The 15,991-nt window shown below is 50.4% G+C and overlaps 1 protein-coding gene across 1 annotated transcript; it reads left to right on the plus strand.

Moving 5' to 3' along the window:
• The first annotated feature begins 214 nt into the window (after positions 1-214).
• Positions 215-14,630, plus strand: LOC100431094 (ATP-binding cassette sub-family A member 17-like). The gene is made up of 4 exons (XM_028841471.2): positions 215-406; positions 11,824-11,975; positions 13,744-13,914; positions 14,557-14,630. The coding sequence occupies exons 1-3, from the start codon at positions 329-331 to the stop codon at positions 13,871-13,873; spliced, it is 360 nt and encodes a 119-aa protein (XP_028697304.2). The 5' UTR covers positions 215-328; the 3' UTR covers positions 13,874-13,914; positions 14,557-14,630.
• Positions 14,631-15,991: the final 1,361 nt, after the last annotated feature.

Raw genomic sequence — 15,991 nt, forward strand, 5'->3', positions numbered from 1 at the left:
GAAGACAGTTGGAGAAGAGAAAACTTTAATAAACCCTGCTGGGAGTAGCAGCTGAGAGAAGGCAACTATGAGCCTGGGTACAGGAGAGGCCACGTGGGCCCAGAGGGCAGCTGGTAGCTATCCCAGAGCAGGTTTGCACCAAGCACAGTGCAACCCCTGGACTGCTGACTGCATGGCAGCCTCCTCACTGTTTCTCCTATCTTGTGTGTCTCAGATCTACATCAACAAGGTGCCCTGCTGTCTGTGAACAAAGTGTCCTTCACTGCAAGCACAAGAATGCTCTGGCCTTCTTGGCATCACTGGGGCTGAGAAGTCTTCCATTTTCAAAATGCTGACTGGGCAGAAGGCCATAACCTCCGGGGACGACTTTGTCAAGGTCCTCAGCATCAGCTCTGATGTAGGGAAGGTGAGTTTGTCCCTGGAAACAAACGTGGGGCTGTGACGCAGGATTTGGGGAACAGGAACTGGAATGGGATTTGCTCTCTGAAAATTCCATGTATCTGTTTCATCTGTGACTGCTAAATCCATAGCTCCATCCTAGATTGCTTCTCTGAGCTCCAGATCATATGTCAAGTTATTTACTTAACATCATATCATGAATGTCCCACAGGCACCTGAAATTCAGCAGGCCCCAAGTATCCCCACAGCCCTGCAACCTCCTCTTACTTCCTCCCTCGTGCTTCAACTTACTGATTCCTGGGGGAGTGAGTGGTACACATCCTCCTGCTGTTCAAGGCACCTCTCCAGACATCCAGTCAAGCAGTCTGTGGATGCTCCCTCCCAGCAGCTCTTGAATCTGCTGCCTCTGGACCCAGTCCTCCTGCACTCCCCCTAGCTGAGGAGACTCCTGATGTTCTGTCTGTCTTTTCCTTGACTCGTCTGCAGCATTCATAATGCTGGCCTTTTCTGCCTTCAAACTCTAGCCTTCTTCTGTTAACTTCTGTAGCTTTCCCCGCTCCTGGTCTTCTCAGTCACTGACACGTCCTTCTCAGAAAGGAGTCTTCTCCTTCATCTGCCCCTTACATTTCTCAGAGGCTGCATCGTCAGCCACGTCTTTCTCACTCCCGATGCACTGTCCTGCCTGTTGGCTTCTCACTGCTGTGGCTCCTGTTAACATCTGTCTGTGGATGCTTCCCCCGTAGGCACACCCCAGCCCACTCCAGCCCTGTGCTTCAGTTCTGCACGTTGATGCCTTCTCATCAGCCTTCTTTGGGTATCTCGAAAATGTTTCAAACTTAACTTAATATCTACTCCTAAACCTGACCCACTCTTGGAGTCTCTATCTCAATGTTGTCACTGGTTCAATGAGACACTTCTTGAAGGCCTTGTGTGCCCAGCTGTTGTGCTAGACCCAGTGGTTCTCACTTGGAAGGGGCTCATGAGCACATGAACAAGCCATTGCCATGAGGTAAGTGCATAGCCGAGGTGGGGGTGGTGCAGAGGGGATGCGGTGAAAGGCGCCCAGAGAGACCGCACTGCAGAGGTACGATCAGAGTTGTACTCTTCACAGCAGACGCATGCATGAGTCACTATTACCAAGAAGTTTATCAAGCCGGCCTCGATGTTCATGACCTAATCATGTAGAGAGAAAGCAGAAGAACCCACCCAGTCTAGTTCCAGAATCCGTGCCCTCAGTTGCCACTCTATGTTGTCTTTCAGTATACCTAGCTTAATTGGACAATTATAACCAATGTAAGCCCTCCTTGGTCATGAAATATTTACTATTAATTTTAACTTTTTATTACTTTAAAAATCGTGGTGAAGGTCTTCTAGTAATGGCAAACGAGGAAATTCTGGCCCCCCCCACTGCTGATGATAACTAGAAAAACTGGGCCAATGTTAAAAACATGTTTGAAAGCTTCAGAAAGCTAACAAGATAGTGAAGACTTACTGGGCCAGGAGGTAGAAGAAGATAGAGGCTCAGGTAGGTGAGCAATTCAAGGTTTCACAACTGAGAGCTGAGCATTGCTTTTTATGCTGAGTGACAGGGATTGGAATTCAGAGTTTACCTGGGGCAAGCACATGCCTGGTGAATGCATCCTTTCTTTGAGTTGAGACCCTGAAGGGCTGCACTATAGACACAGGGGTGAGCTATGCTTATGCAAGCTTATACAATGATTGCAAAACAGCCTGGACTTAATAGCAGTCTTTGACATGAAATTAATGTGACCCTAAACTGCCAGTGCTCCCAGACATCTATCAGAAATAAAGGGCAGGGGCTCACACCTATATATAATCTCAGCACTTTGGGAGGCTTAGGTGGTCAGCTCACTTGAGGTCAGGAGTTCGAGACCAGCTTGACCAACGTGGTGAAACCCTGTCTCTACTAAAAATACAAAAATTAGCCAGGCATGGTGGTGGGTGCCTCTAATTCCAGCTATTCGAGAGGCTGAGGCAGGAGAATCACTTGAACCCAGGAGGTGGGGATTGTTGTAAGCAAAGATGTTGCCAGTGCACTCCAGCCTGGGTTACTGAGCAAGACTCCGTCTCAAAAAAAAAAATACAAAAAATACAAAAAAATTAGCCGGGCATGGTGGTGGGCACCTGTAGTCCCAGCTACTTGAGGGGCTGAGGCAGGAGAATGGCATGAACCCAGGAGGTGGAGCTTGCAGTGAGCCGAGATCGTGCCACTGCACTCCAGCCTGGGCAACAGAGTGAGACTCTATCTCAAAAACAAAAACAAAACAAAACAAAGCAAAAAAAAAAAAAAAAAAAAACTGGCCGGGTGTGGTGGCACACGCCTGTCATCCCAACACTTTGGGAGGCTGAGGCGGGTGGCTAAGTTGAGGTCAGGAACTTGAGACCAGCCTGCTGGCTAACATGGTAAAAACTCATCTCTACTAAAAATACAGAAATTTGCCACGCATGGTGGCACATCCCTGTAATCCCAGCTACTGTGGAGGCTGAGGCATGAGAATCACTTGAACCCGGGAGGTGGAGGTTGCAGTGAGCTGAGATTGAGCCACTGTACTCCAGCCTGGGTGACAGAGTGAGAGACTCAGTCTCAAAAACAAACAAACAGGCCGGGCGCGGTGGCTCAAGCCTGTAATCCCAGCACTTTGGGAGGCCGAGACAGGTGGATCACGAGGTCAGGAGATCGAGACCATCCTGGCTAACACGGCGAAACCCCGTCTCTACTAAAAAATACAAAAAACTAGCCGGGCGAGGTGGCGGGCGCCTGTAGTCCCAGCTACTCGGGAGGCTGAGGCGGGAGAATGGCGTGAACCCGGGAGGCAGAGCTTGCACTGAGCTGAGATCCGGCCACTGCACTCCAGCCTAGGCAACAGAGTAAGACTCTGTGTCAAAAAACAAACAAACAAACAAAATCCCAAAAACCAAAGGTAAATCTTCTCCAGGGAAAGAGGATATCATCCTAGTCCTCAAATGATCTCTACAAATAATTTGGCAAATGCAATGCTTGTTGCACAATAAAAAAATACTTAGGGCCGGGCGCGGTGGCTCACGCCTGTAATCCCAGCACTTTGGGAGGCCGAGGCGGGCGGATCACAAGGTCAGGAGATCGAGAGCACGGTGAAACCCCGTCTCTACTAAAAATACAAAAAATTAGCCGGGCGCGGTTGTGGGCGCCTGTAGTCCCAGCTACTCAGGAGGCTGAGGCAGGAGAATGGCGTGAACCCGGGAGGCGGAGCTTGCAGTGAGCCGAGATCGCGCCACTGCACTCCAGCCTGGGCGACAGAGCGAGACTCCGTCTCAAAAAAAAAAAAAAAAAAAAAAAATACTTAGGTACATGTGGATAAAATATAACACCCCAGCCCTACAAAAAAAAATTAGAGGCCCAGTGCAATGGCTCACGCCTGTAATCCCAGCACTTTGGGAGGCGGAGGCAGACGGATCACGAGGTCAGGAGCTCGAGACCATCCTGGCTAACACGGTGAAACCCCGTCTCTACTGAAAATACAAAAAAATTAGCTGGGTGTGGTGGCGGACGCCTGTAGTCCCAGCTACTTGGGGGGCTAAGGCAGGAGAATGGCGTGAACCCAGGAGGCGGAGCTTGCAGTGAGCCGAGATCGCGCCACTGCACTCCAGCCTGGGCGATAGAGTGAGACTTTAGGATGAAGCACATAGGGTCAAAAGGGTAGAAAAAATATAGAGGAAGATAAGAGTCATTGTGGTATACAGCCTCCAAGGTGTGCCCTAGTAATGCCCCTCCCAGCATTCACACCCTTGAGTAGTCCCTCCCTATGTGGTACCAGGATTGTTGGATGTGTCAGCAAAACACTGTAGTCTTCTGAAGAAGAGATGGGGTGTTACTTCTGAGACTGGGTCATAAAAGACACTACAGCCTCTGGATTGGATACTCTCTTTCCTTCACAGCACTCACCGTATTATCACGATTTGCCAGAGAAACAGAACAAATAATACATACATAAACAGACACATAGAAAGAGATTTATTACGAGGCATTGGCTCACACAATTATGGAAGCTGAAAAGTTCCACAATCTGCCATCTGCAAGCTGGAGGCCTGATAAAACCAGTGGTGTATTCCTGTCCAAACCCAAAGGCACAGGGACTGGGGTGTCAATGGTGTCAATCCCAGTCTGAGTCTGAAGGCCCAAAAGTTAGAGGCCCCAGTGTCCAAGGATAGGAGAAGATGGATGTCCCAGCCTAGTAAGAGTGGAGTCACTCTTCGTCTGCCTTTGTGTTCTCTTCAGGCCCTCCGCGGGTTGGATGACACCCAACAGCATCCTTAAGGGCATGTATCTATTCTGTCTCTGATTCAAGTGCTGAGCACTTCCAGAGACACTCTCACAGGCATTCCCAGAAATCATGTTTCACCAGCTATCTGGACATCCCTGAGTCCAGTCAAGTTGGCACATAAAATTAACCAGCACAGCCGCGTGTGGTGGCTCACGCCAGTAATCCCAGCACTTTGGGGGGCCAAGGCGGGCAGATCACGAGGTCAGGAGTTTGAGACCAGCCTGACCAACATGGTGAAACCCTGTCTCTACCTAACATACAAAAATTAGCCAGGCATGGTGGCACATGCCTGTAGTCCCAGCTACTCAGGAGGCTGAGGCAGGAGAATCGCTTGAACCCGGGAGGTGGAGGTTGCAGTGAGCCAAGATCACGCCACTGTACTCCAGCCTGGGCGACAGAGTGAGACTCCATCTCAAAAAAAAAAAAAAAAAAAAAAAATTAACCAGCACGCTTACTCTGAGGGATGCTAAGTGCCATTGCCATGTCATGCAGACACCTAGGTGGCCCTGCAGAGAGGCCTGCATGGTGAGGAGCAGTAAGAAGGTACCTGAGACCTGCCAGCCACTTGGAAACAGCTCCTCTAGCCTTCAAGAGACTTTGGGCCCCACTGACAGGTTAGCAGCACCTCATGAGAGACCCTGGTCAGCACCACCCAACTAAGCTGCTCTGAGATTCCTGATCTGATGCATAATAACCATGAAATAACAAATTACACCCACGTTTTGAAGTAATTTGTTATGCAGCAACATATGACTAATCACATAGGAAGGATACAGTGACAAGGCTTAATATGTGTGTAACAGAGGTTCCAAAAGGAAGGGAGACAAGGCAACATTTGAAACCATATGGCTAAAACTTTTCAAAATTTATGAAAGACCTCAATCACAAATGAAGCCCTATTAGCCCCAAGCGGATAAATAAAAAGAAATCAGCCTCTAGGAACAGTATAGTAAATCTGCTGAAAACCAAACAAGAAAAAGTCTTAGAAGGACCCAGAGATAAAAGGTGGAGTCCCTTCACAATTGTGAGCAACAGTTACACTGGCAGAGGCCCAATCACAGAAATAATAGAGGCCAGAAGACAATAGAACGATACATTGTAAGTGATATGAGAGGAAACAACCTACCTGGAATAAAGTAACTCATCAAACTATACTTAGGAAAGAAGTTTTGTTTGTTTGTTTGCTTGCTTGCTTGCTTTCTGTTTTTTTGAGATGGAGTCTCGCTCTGTTGCCCAGGCTGGTGCATGCAGTGGCATGATCTCGGCTCACTGCACCCTCTGCCTCCTGGGTTCAAGCGATTATCCTGCTTCAGCCTCCCAAGTAGCTGGGATTACAGGCGCCTGCCACCACACCCGGCTAATGTTTGTATTTTTAGTAAAGATGGGATTTCATCATGCTGGCCAGCCTGGTCTCGGACTGCCACCCTCAGGCCATCTGCCCGCCTCGGCCTACCAAAGCGCTGGGACTACAGATGTGAGCCACCAGCGCCCGGCCAGAAGATATTTTTTAAAAGACTTTCAGGCTTTTTAAAGCGGTGGCTCAAGCCTGTAATCCCAGCACTTTGGGAGGCCTAGACGGGCGGATCACGAGGTCAGGAGATCAAGACCATCCTGGCTGACACAGTGAAACCCCGTCTCTACTGAAAAATACAAAAAACTAGCCGGGCGAGGTGGCAGGCGCCTGTAGTCCCAGCTACTCGGGAGGCTGAGGCAGGAAAATGGTGTAAACCCGGGAGGCGGAGCTTGCAGTGAGCTGAGATCTGGCCACTGCACTCCAGCCTGGGCGACAGAGTGAGACTCCGTCTCAAAAAAAATAAATAAATAAAATAAATAAATAAATAAAAATAAATAAAAAGACCTTCAGATAAATAAAAGCTGAGAGAATTTATCACCAGCAGATGTATGCAAAAGGAGATAATAAAGAGTAAGTTTCAGGCAGAAGGAAAATGATCCCAGATGGAAACTCAAAGATTCAGAAAGGGCTAGGTGTGGTGGCCGCTGCTCATACCTATAATCCTATCACTTTGGGTAGCTAAGGCAGGTGGATCGCTTGAGGCCAGGAGTTCAAGACCAACCCAGGCAACATAGTGAGACCCCCATCTCTACAAAAAATAACAAATTAGCTGGGTGTAGTGGCATGCTCCTGTAGTCCCAGCTACTCCAGAAGCTGAAGTAGGAGGATCGCTTGAGCTCAGGATTTGAGGTTATGGCAAGCCATGCTCATACCACTGCACTCTAGCCTGGGTGACAGAGCAAGACCATATTAAAAATATATATATACAGAAAGGATGGCTGGGCGGGATGGCTCATGCCTGTAATCCCAGCACTTTGGGAACCCAGGGGGAAAAAAAGGAGTAAGAAGTGATTTATTGATTTATTGATTTATTTGAGACGGAGTCTCGCTCTGTCACCAGGCTGGAGCGCAGTGGCGTGATCTCGGCTCACCGCACCCTCCGCCTCCCGGGTTCAAGCGATTCTCCTGCCTCAGCCTCCCGAGTAACTGGGGCTACAGGCACGAGTCACCATGCCTGAGTTATTTCTGTATTTGTAGTAGAGATGGGGTTTCACTGTGTTAGCCAGGATGGTCTCAATCTCCTGACCTCATGATCTGCCTGCCTTGGCCTCCCAAAGTGCTGGGATTACAGGCATGAGCCACCGTGCCCGGCCAAGTGGTTTTTTTTTTTTTTTTCAAGGGAGATGTGTGGCTGAGAGCGATGGGAGATGCGCCTGTAGTCCCAGCTACATGGGAGGCTGAGGGAGGACAATCGCTTGAACTCGGGAGGTGGAGGTTGCAGTGAGCTGAGATTGCACCACTGCACTCCAGCCTGGGCAACAGAGTGAGACTCCGTCTCAAAAAAAAAGAAAAGGGAGATGTGTCAGTTTTGACGGAAAGCTATAATAATAATGTCTTATGAGGTTTAAAATACATGTAAAAGTAAAATACATGACAACAATGGCTTTAAGTCAGGAGAGGGTAAAAGAAGGTAAAGTATTTTAAGGTCCTTACCTTGTTCATGAATAAAGTAAACAGTTAATGATATCCATTGCTAAGTCAAGGATGCATGTTTTAATCTCTAAAGGAACAACCAAAGTAATGGGAGAAAGGAGTATATATTTTTAAGCTAATAGAAGGGAAAAATAGGAACATGAAAAAAATTATGTGATAGAAGAATTGAGAGAGAAAAAGGAACATAGAACATATGGGCTAGCTAGCCCTGAATAAGATGATAGAGTTAGGCCAGGCTTGGTGGCTCACACCTGTAATCCCAGTACTTTGGGAGGCCCAGGCAGGAGGATGGCTTGAACCTAGGAATCCGAGACCAGCCTGGGCAACATAGCCAAACTCCATCTCTACAATAAATTTAAAAATTAGCCAGGTGCAGTGGTGTGGGCCTGTAGTCCCAGCTACTTGGGAGCTGAGAGGATCACTTATGCCTAGGAGGTTGAAGCTGCAGTGAGCCATGATCACACCACTGCCTTCCAGCCCGGGCAAGAGAGTGAGACCTTATCTCAAAAAAAAAAGTTATATATATATATACATATAAATATAAACGTTATATATATAATTTTAAAAGATTAAAATTATCAAAAAGGATACTCAAAAGGTTAAACATAGAATTACCATATGACCCAGCAATTCCATTCCTAGGTATATAACCAAAAGAACTGAAAACCTACATCCACACAGAAACTTGTACAAGAATGTTCACAGAAGCATTACTCATAGTGGCTAAAAGTGGAAACAACCCAAATGTCCATCAACAGATGAATGGATAAACAACATGTGGTCTTGCTGTATAATATGGAATATTCCTCAGCCATAAAAAGGAATGAAGCACTGACATGCACCACAACATGGATGAACCAGAAAACCTTATGCTAAGTAAAAGAAGGCAGACACAGAAGACCATTTGCTGTGTGATTCCATTAATATGAAATGTCCAGAACAGGCAAAGCCATGGAGACAGGAAGCTTATTAGTGGTAATCAGGTGCTGGAGGTGTTAAAGGGAATGGGGAGCGACTACTAATGGGTACAGGGTTTCTTTTGGGAACAATGAAGTGTTTCAAGTTGAGTGTGATGATGGATCTGAACGTGCTAAGAACAGTTGAACTGTACACACTGGTGAATTATGTGGTACGTGCATTGTATCTTAATAAAGCTTTTATAAAAAGAAGAAGGAAAAGGGGGAAGCCCCACTCTGGGAACCAAAGCTGGGCCCTTAGTTGTGTAAGGTCTCTGTAAACATTCTTCCATGCTGACAGCCTTCTCCCTTACCTCTCTTTCACTAAGCAGACACTTCATGTGGTTTCCTTTCTTTCCCTCCCTCCCTCTCTCTCTTTTTCTTTCTCTCTCTCTCATTTCCTTCCCCTTCCCCTCCCCCTTCCCCTTCCTCCTTTCTTAGAGTCTCCCTCTGTCACCCAGGCTGGAGTGCAGTGGCGTGATCTCAGTTCGCTGTAACCTGTGCCTCCTGGGTTCAAGCAATTCTCATGTCTTAGCCTTCAGAGTAGCTGGGATTACAGGCGTGTGCCATGTTGGCCAGGCTGGTCTCAAACTCCTGGCTTCAAGTGATCCACCCACCTAGCCTCCCAAAGTGCTGGGATTACAGGCGTGAGCCACAGTGCCCAGCCTCCATGTGGTTTTCTGTTTTGTATTCTGTAAAATCCTACCCATCCTCACAACCTCAGGCAGTGAAGCCCAGGGTTGTCCAGCTGTTTGAATAGAGAGGAGAAGACGGGAGAAAATAGGAGGGAAAAACAGTGGTTACTTCTCGAAAATGGCATCCCACTCTTTTCAGCACCTGGGAGTAGACGAACATGGACACAAACGAGGGTGGTCAGCTGCAAGTTTAGAAAGGCAAAAACCTGAGGTCAGGAGTTTGAAACCAGCCTGGCCAACATGGTGAAATCCCGTCTCTACTAAAAATACAAAAAAATAGGTGGGCGTGGTGGCGTGCACCTGTAGCTCCGGCTACTCGAGGGGCTGAGAGGAGAATCGCTTGAACCCAGGAGGCGGAGGTTGCAGTGAGCGGAGATTGCACCACTGCACTCCAGCCTGGGCAACAGAATGAGACTCTGTCCCAAAAATAAAAATAAAAATAAAAGCAAAAACGTGGAAATGAGTCAAATGAATTTTTTAAACAGCTAAATAAAATCTAGAAGCCCTCCCTGGATGACTAGCAGTTAAAATAAGTGGGGGTAGATCTGTATTTACTGACCTAGGAATATCTTTAAGACATAATGTTGAGTAAGAAAAGCATGTTGGCTGGCCATGGTTGCTCACGCCTGTAATCTCAACACTTGGGGAGGCTGAGGCAGGTAGATCATGAGGCCAGAAGTTCGAGACCAGCCTGACCAAATGGTGAAACCCCGTCTCTACTAAAAATACAAAAATTAGCCGGGTGTGGTGGTGTGTGCCTGTAACCCCAGCTACTCAGGAGGCTGAGGCAGGAGAATTGCTTGAACCCGGGAGGCAGAGATTACAGTGAGCTGAGATCACACCACTGTACTCCAGCCTGGTGACAGAGCGAGACTCCATCTCAAAAAAAGAAAATAAAAGGCCGGGCGCGGTGGCTCAAACCTGTAATCCCAGCACTTTGGGAGGCCGAGACGGGCGGATCACGAGGTCAGGAGATCGAGATCATCCTGGCTAAAACGGTGAAACCGGCCGGGCGCGGTGGCTCAAGCCTGTAATCCCAGCACTTTGGGAGGCCGAGACGGGCGGATCACGAGGTCAGGAGATCGAGACCATCCTGGCTAACACGGTGAAACCCCGTCTCTACTAAAAAAAAATACAAAAAAAAAACTAGCCGGGCGCAGTGGCGGGCGCCTGTAGTCCCAGCTGCTCGGGAGGCTGAGGCAGGAGAATTGCTTGAACCCGGGAGGCAGAGATTGCAGTGAGCTGAGATCACACCACTGCACTTCAGCCTGGTGACAAAGCGAGACTCCATCTCAAAAAAAGAAAATAAGAGGCCGGGCGCGGTGGCTCAAACCTGTAATCCCAGCACTTTGGGAGGCCGAGACGGGCGGATCACGAGGTCAGGAGATCGAGACCATCCTGGCTAACACGGTGAAACCCCGTCTCTACTAAAAAAAATACAAAAAAAAACTAGCCAGGCGCAGTGGCGGGCGCCTGTAGTCCCAGCTGCTCGGGAGGCTGAGGCAGGAGAATGGCGTGAACCCGGGAGGCGGAGCTTGCAGTGAGCTGAGATCCGGCCACTGCACTCCAGCCTGGGCGGCAGAGCGAGACTCCGTCTCAAAAAAAAAAAAAAAAAAAAAACGGTGAAACCCTGTCTCTACTAAAAAAACACAAAAAACTAGCCGGGCGAGGTGGCGGGCGCCTATAGTCCCAGCTACTTGGGAGGCTGAGGCAGGAGAATGGCGTGAACCCGGGGGGCGGAGCTTGCAGTGAGCTGAGATCCGGCCACTGTACTCTAGTCTGGGCGATAGAGCGAGACTCCGTCTCAAAAAAAAAAAGAAAAAGAAAAGAAGAGAGAAAAGCATGTTACAGAATGGTAGATATGGGATGATACCATTTGGCAAAAACAGCACCCAGCCAGTCCTGAGCAAGGAGCACAGGCCCACAAAGGTGCCTTTGCCAACACAGAAGTCTAAAGGGTGCACAGGTGCCTGGCCACAGCAGGCTGACCCAATAGACTGCAGGAGTCTTTGCATGAATATTTTACAAAGAAAATCTGTTTGCAGATTACATGTCTAACGGAAAATATTTCTAAAGAGGAAAAAAGCAAAGCAAGCCTCTTGTATTGACTGGATGCTTCAAAGGCACCAGGAAGTAGGGAGGCACTGTGTGCTGAGGTTTCATGCTGGGTGGGCTGGAGGAGGAGCTAAACAAGCACTCCACCCTGTCCACTACACCAGCAGCAAGGGCTGTCCCAGGCTCCCTTACGTTACTCTACTTCCACTCACAGCCCCTTAGTAGTGTGCCTGTGCATTCACGTGGCAGATGCAGGTAGTGGCAGAGGCAGCAGCCTGAAGCAAGACCGGCAGGTGTCCAGGCCCTTGCCTCATTGGAGGCTTGATAAACCTGGTGGGAAGAGGCTTTCTTCTGACGTGCCTCCCTCTCCGGGCTGTTTCCTAACTCAGATACGGCGGTGGATTGGTTACTGTCCTCAGTTTGATGCTCTGCTGAACTTCATAACAGGCCGTGAGATGCTGGTCATGTACGCCCGGATCTGGGGCATCCCAAAGCACCACATCACTGCTTGTGTGGACCAGATTCTTGAGGATTTAGTCAGGTACATGTACGCCGACAAGCTGGTCAAGACCTACAGGGGAGATCTGGGGCTTCCTTCAGCCCCTCCACCTCCAGTTACAAGATAAGTTCCAGTTCTTCCCAGACCTGGAGAGCAGGGCAAAGCCCCCAGATCTGGGCATGAGGTCACTGCACAGGTGGTTGGGGGCGGCCTCCACCCCTGCAGAAAGAGGTGAGTGGCCTGGGCTGCCTCAAGGCACCACTTCCTCTTGGTCCTGGGCTTGAGCGGATTATAAAGCTGACGCAGGGCTAAGGCAGCTTACCGGGCTGAGGTCAGGTCGATGGCACCACAGGTGTTACTGTCCTGATAAGGTGAGGACGGACCTTTCTCCCTGCCACTTCATGAAGGGCTTTCTATTTTCAATAAGTTTGCATTTTAAGCCCCGTCTTACCTCATACCACTGGGCCTGGAGTACCTGAACTGCAGATGTTCTGCTAAGGAGCATGGGGTATTTCTTAGCCTTCTGTTGTCAGTGATAGAAGCCTGACACCAATCAAAGCAAGGCCACAGGCTGCGCAGGTCCCTTCGTGTTGTGTGCAGCTCCCCCTGGAGGCACATAGCGGTACTGCATACCCAGGATTGGGATGTAGAGGTGCCCACACGTCTGGCAAAATGAGCCCAGGGTCAGATGATGATGTCCCTTGGGTCTTCTCTCTTTGTTGGCTTCTGTTTCTTTTTTTTTTTTTTTTTTTTTTTTGAGACGGAGTCTCGCTCTGTCGCCCGGGCTGGAGTGCAGTGGCCGGATCTCAGCTCACTGCAAGCTCCGCCTCCGGGGTTTACGCCATTCTCCTGCCTCAGCCTCCCAAGTAACTGGGATTACAGGCGCCCGCCATCTCGCCCGGCTAGTTTTTTTTTTTTTTTGTATTTTTTAGTAGAGACGGGGTTTCACCGTGTTCGCCAGGATGGTCTCGATCTCCTGACCTCGTGATCCACCCGTCTCGGCCTCCCAAAGTGCTGGGATTACAGGCTTGAGCCACCGCGCCCGACCTGTTGGCTTCTGTTTCAAGCAGGTTTTATGTTTCCCTGCATCTTTTGAAGATCAAATGAGTTCACATTTGCAGTTTAGAACTGTGTGTTGCGCATAGTAAATGCAATATGTGTTTTTTTGTTTTTTGTTTTTTCTTTTGAGGCAAGGTTTTCACTCTTGTTGCCCAGGCTGAAGTGCAATGGTGCGATCTCACCTCACTTGAACCTCCGCCTCACGGGTTCAAGCGATTCTCCTGCCTCAGCCTCCCAAGTAGCTGGGATTACAGGTGCCCGCCACCACGGCCAGCTAATTTTTGTATTTTTAGTAGAGACGGGGTTTCACCATGTTGGCCAGGCTTGTCTCAAACTCCTGACCTCAGGTGATCCACCCGCCTCAGCCTCCCAAAGTGCTGGGATTACAGGTGTGAGCCACCACGCCCAGCCAGTATTTTTTTTTAGTTAGCTAAGATGGGCCAATGCCCGTCCTCTCAGATAGAGAAGTGCTTGCCCTCAACACTTCGAGACCCTCAAAGAAGACTCCTCAACCATGTGCTCACCCTGGACTCATCCCTGTGTCCAGGGGAATGGGCTATTCCTTGAGTGGACAGCCCAAGCCACAGTTCAGCTCTGGGTGAAAGTGGTGGGCTGCACTGCTGAAAGCCCCATGAGAGGTGTGGGAATGCTTCCTGAATAGAGAAGGAAAGGGGGTGAGTATTGAGCTGGCAGTGCTCACTGCTGGAGACTGACCATTGCCATCACCCAACCTTCTCCCTTCCACCCCCAGCAGTGGTAACAAGCAGAAGCTGAGCACTGGCATCGCCCTGATCAGAAAGCCTGCCGTCATCTTCCTGGACGAGCCGTTCTCTGGCATGGACCCCACGGCCTGGCACCTGCTTTGGAATGCTGTGGCATGAGCCGGCAAGTCCGGCAAGGCCATCATCATCACCTCCTACAGGTAGAGCCTGGGTCTGTGGGTAACTGGAAGTTTCAAAACCAGGTAGGCTGGGAAAGAATCAGGTGGCCAGGAGACCCGTCAGCAGCTGGTGGAGAGTCTTTGAGGAGATTCCCTCAGCTCTGCACATGAACCGCACTCTGAGCATGGGTATCAGGAGTGGCCTGATCAGGGCACCAATGCCTTCCTGTCTGCACCAGCCTTTGGCATCCCCAACCCTGTCTGAGGCCCCGCCCTCTCCACAGCATGGAGGCGTGTGAGGTCCTGTGCACCCAGCTGGCCATCATGGTGCAGGGGCAGTTCAAGTGCCTGGGCAGCCCCCAGCACCTCAAGAGCAAGTTTGGCAGCAGCTACTCCCTGCGGGCCAAAGTGCACAGCGAAAGGCAATAGGAGGCGCTGGAAGATTTCAAGGTCTTCGTGGACCTGACCTTTCCAAGTGTGTTTCAGCCCCAGCAGCCCCCACTGGGTGGGCCCTGGGCCCCTGCTTAGGCCTCTTCCATCTGCCGTAAGGAGAATCTATGCCTCACCCCTCCCATGTCCCATCTCCCCAATCCCTGGGATGAGGACTCCAGTGCCGAGCAACCACGTACCCTCTGTGATCCTCCAGCCTGGCCGTCACAGCAATGCCATCCCTCCTTCGTGCAGGCAGCATCCTCGAAGACAAGCACCAAGGCATGGTCCATGACCACCTGCTGGGCCAAGACCTCAGCTGGGCAAAGGTGAGCGCACATTTTTGACGTGACCCACTTTCTGGGGTAACTCTGTCTCTCTCTCTCCCTCTCTTTCTCTCCTCTCCATCCCCCTGAAGTCATGTTCAGCACTGCCCTTGTCCTCTGCCGTCTCCATGGCAATGTTCACGTGGTTATCATAGAACAGAAGGTGTTTCCCCTGGAAGGGACTTTGAAGATTGGCTCCTCCTGCCCCCTCATTTCACGGAGAGGACAGCAGGCCCAGAGAGGGAACACCAGATGCCTGGGGACACACAGCAAGCCAGGGACACCCACCAGGCCTCTGACCTTCTGGCTCCATTCCCACCCAAGAGCACAGACAGCTGAGATCCATAGCACTGACTTCTTGGGAGGTGTTCTGGAGCAGCTGAAAGAGGGATGGGCCTCTTTGGGGCCGTGTCACAGTCCCAGAGGCCAGCCCTTCCCGCCTTCTCTCCTCCCCTGCGTGCGTCTGTGGGACAGCCTGGCCACAGCAGCCTCCTTCCTCCCCTCAGATGTTTGGCACTCTAGAGCAAGCCAAGAAGAAGTACATGCTGGACAATTAGTCAGGTCACCATGGAGGTCATCTTCCTGAGCTTTGCCTGCCCTGTGCCCCTGGTCCAAAGTGAAGACCAATGACAGCAAGCAGAGCAAGCGGGCTCCTCATCGTGCTCGCTGCCTCCCTCCCTGCCTCCCTCTCAGCTTTTCTCTCAGCCTCCCTCCCTACCTTCCTCAGAGCCTGTCCTGCTGTAATTAAGACAGACCAGTGCCAGGTTGGCCCAGGTGTGCATGGCCTGCCCTGGGTCTCCAGGGCTTACAGAGGCAGCTCTCAGCCCAGCTAGCTCAGCACAGGGCTCTCCCCCTAACTGCAGTGCACGGAGCAGAGTGGGGCCCACTGGAGAACTTAAGAGGCCCGCTGGGGAACCCAGGTGCGTTTCCTTAGAAAGGGATGCCTGAGTCCCACCTGAGTAGCCTGTGGTCTTGTTGAGACCTGGCTGTGGAAGCAGCCTCAGAATATCTTGCACATCCTTTCCAAAGGCGGCGGCCAGGGAGTGACCACAGTAGTAACCATGACCCGACCAGGTGCCAGCTCTGTGGACGGTCCCCTGCAGGCATCATGTCATTTGATCACACCACCCTCAGGCCCGGCCTGAAGGGGACTGTCCTGGTCATCCCCTTGCTCATGGGCAAGAAGTCTGCAGGGCAGAGGGAAATGCTTACCCAAAGCTTGCGTTCTTCCTTCTCTAGAATCCCCTGCCCAGATAATTTGTCCGTCCAGTGCACTCCCTCCCAGGGCAGGCCATGCTGCCCGATGCACCCTGAGACGCGAGGTGCAGCAAAGCAGCAGCTCTGCAGAACTGCGGGTGGAGTTT

The sequence above is a fragment of the Macaca mulatta genome, chromosome 20, assembly GCF_049350105.2.
Source record: "Macaca mulatta isolate MMU2019108-1 chromosome 20, T2T-MMU8v2.0, whole genome shotgun sequence".
Taxonomy (NCBI): domain Eukaryota; kingdom Metazoa; phylum Chordata; class Mammalia; order Primates; family Cercopithecidae; genus Macaca; species Macaca mulatta.

What these genes read in the sequence shown, in the direction of transcription:
- LOC100431094 (XM_028841471.2), top strand. Translation starts at nt 329, where the DNA reads ATGCTGACTGGGCAGAAGGCCATAACCTCCGGGGACGACTTTGTCAAG. An exon ending in TCAGCTCTGATGTAGGGAAG is followed by an intron (nt 407 to 11,823) that starts GTGAGTTTGTCC and finishes TTCCTAACTCAG; the next exon opens with ATACGGCGGTGGATTGGTTA. An exon ending in ATTCTTGAGGATTTAGTCAG is followed by an intron (nt 11,976 to 13,743) that starts GTACATGTACGC and finishes TTCCACCCCCAG; the next exon opens with CAGTGGTAACAAGCAGAAGC.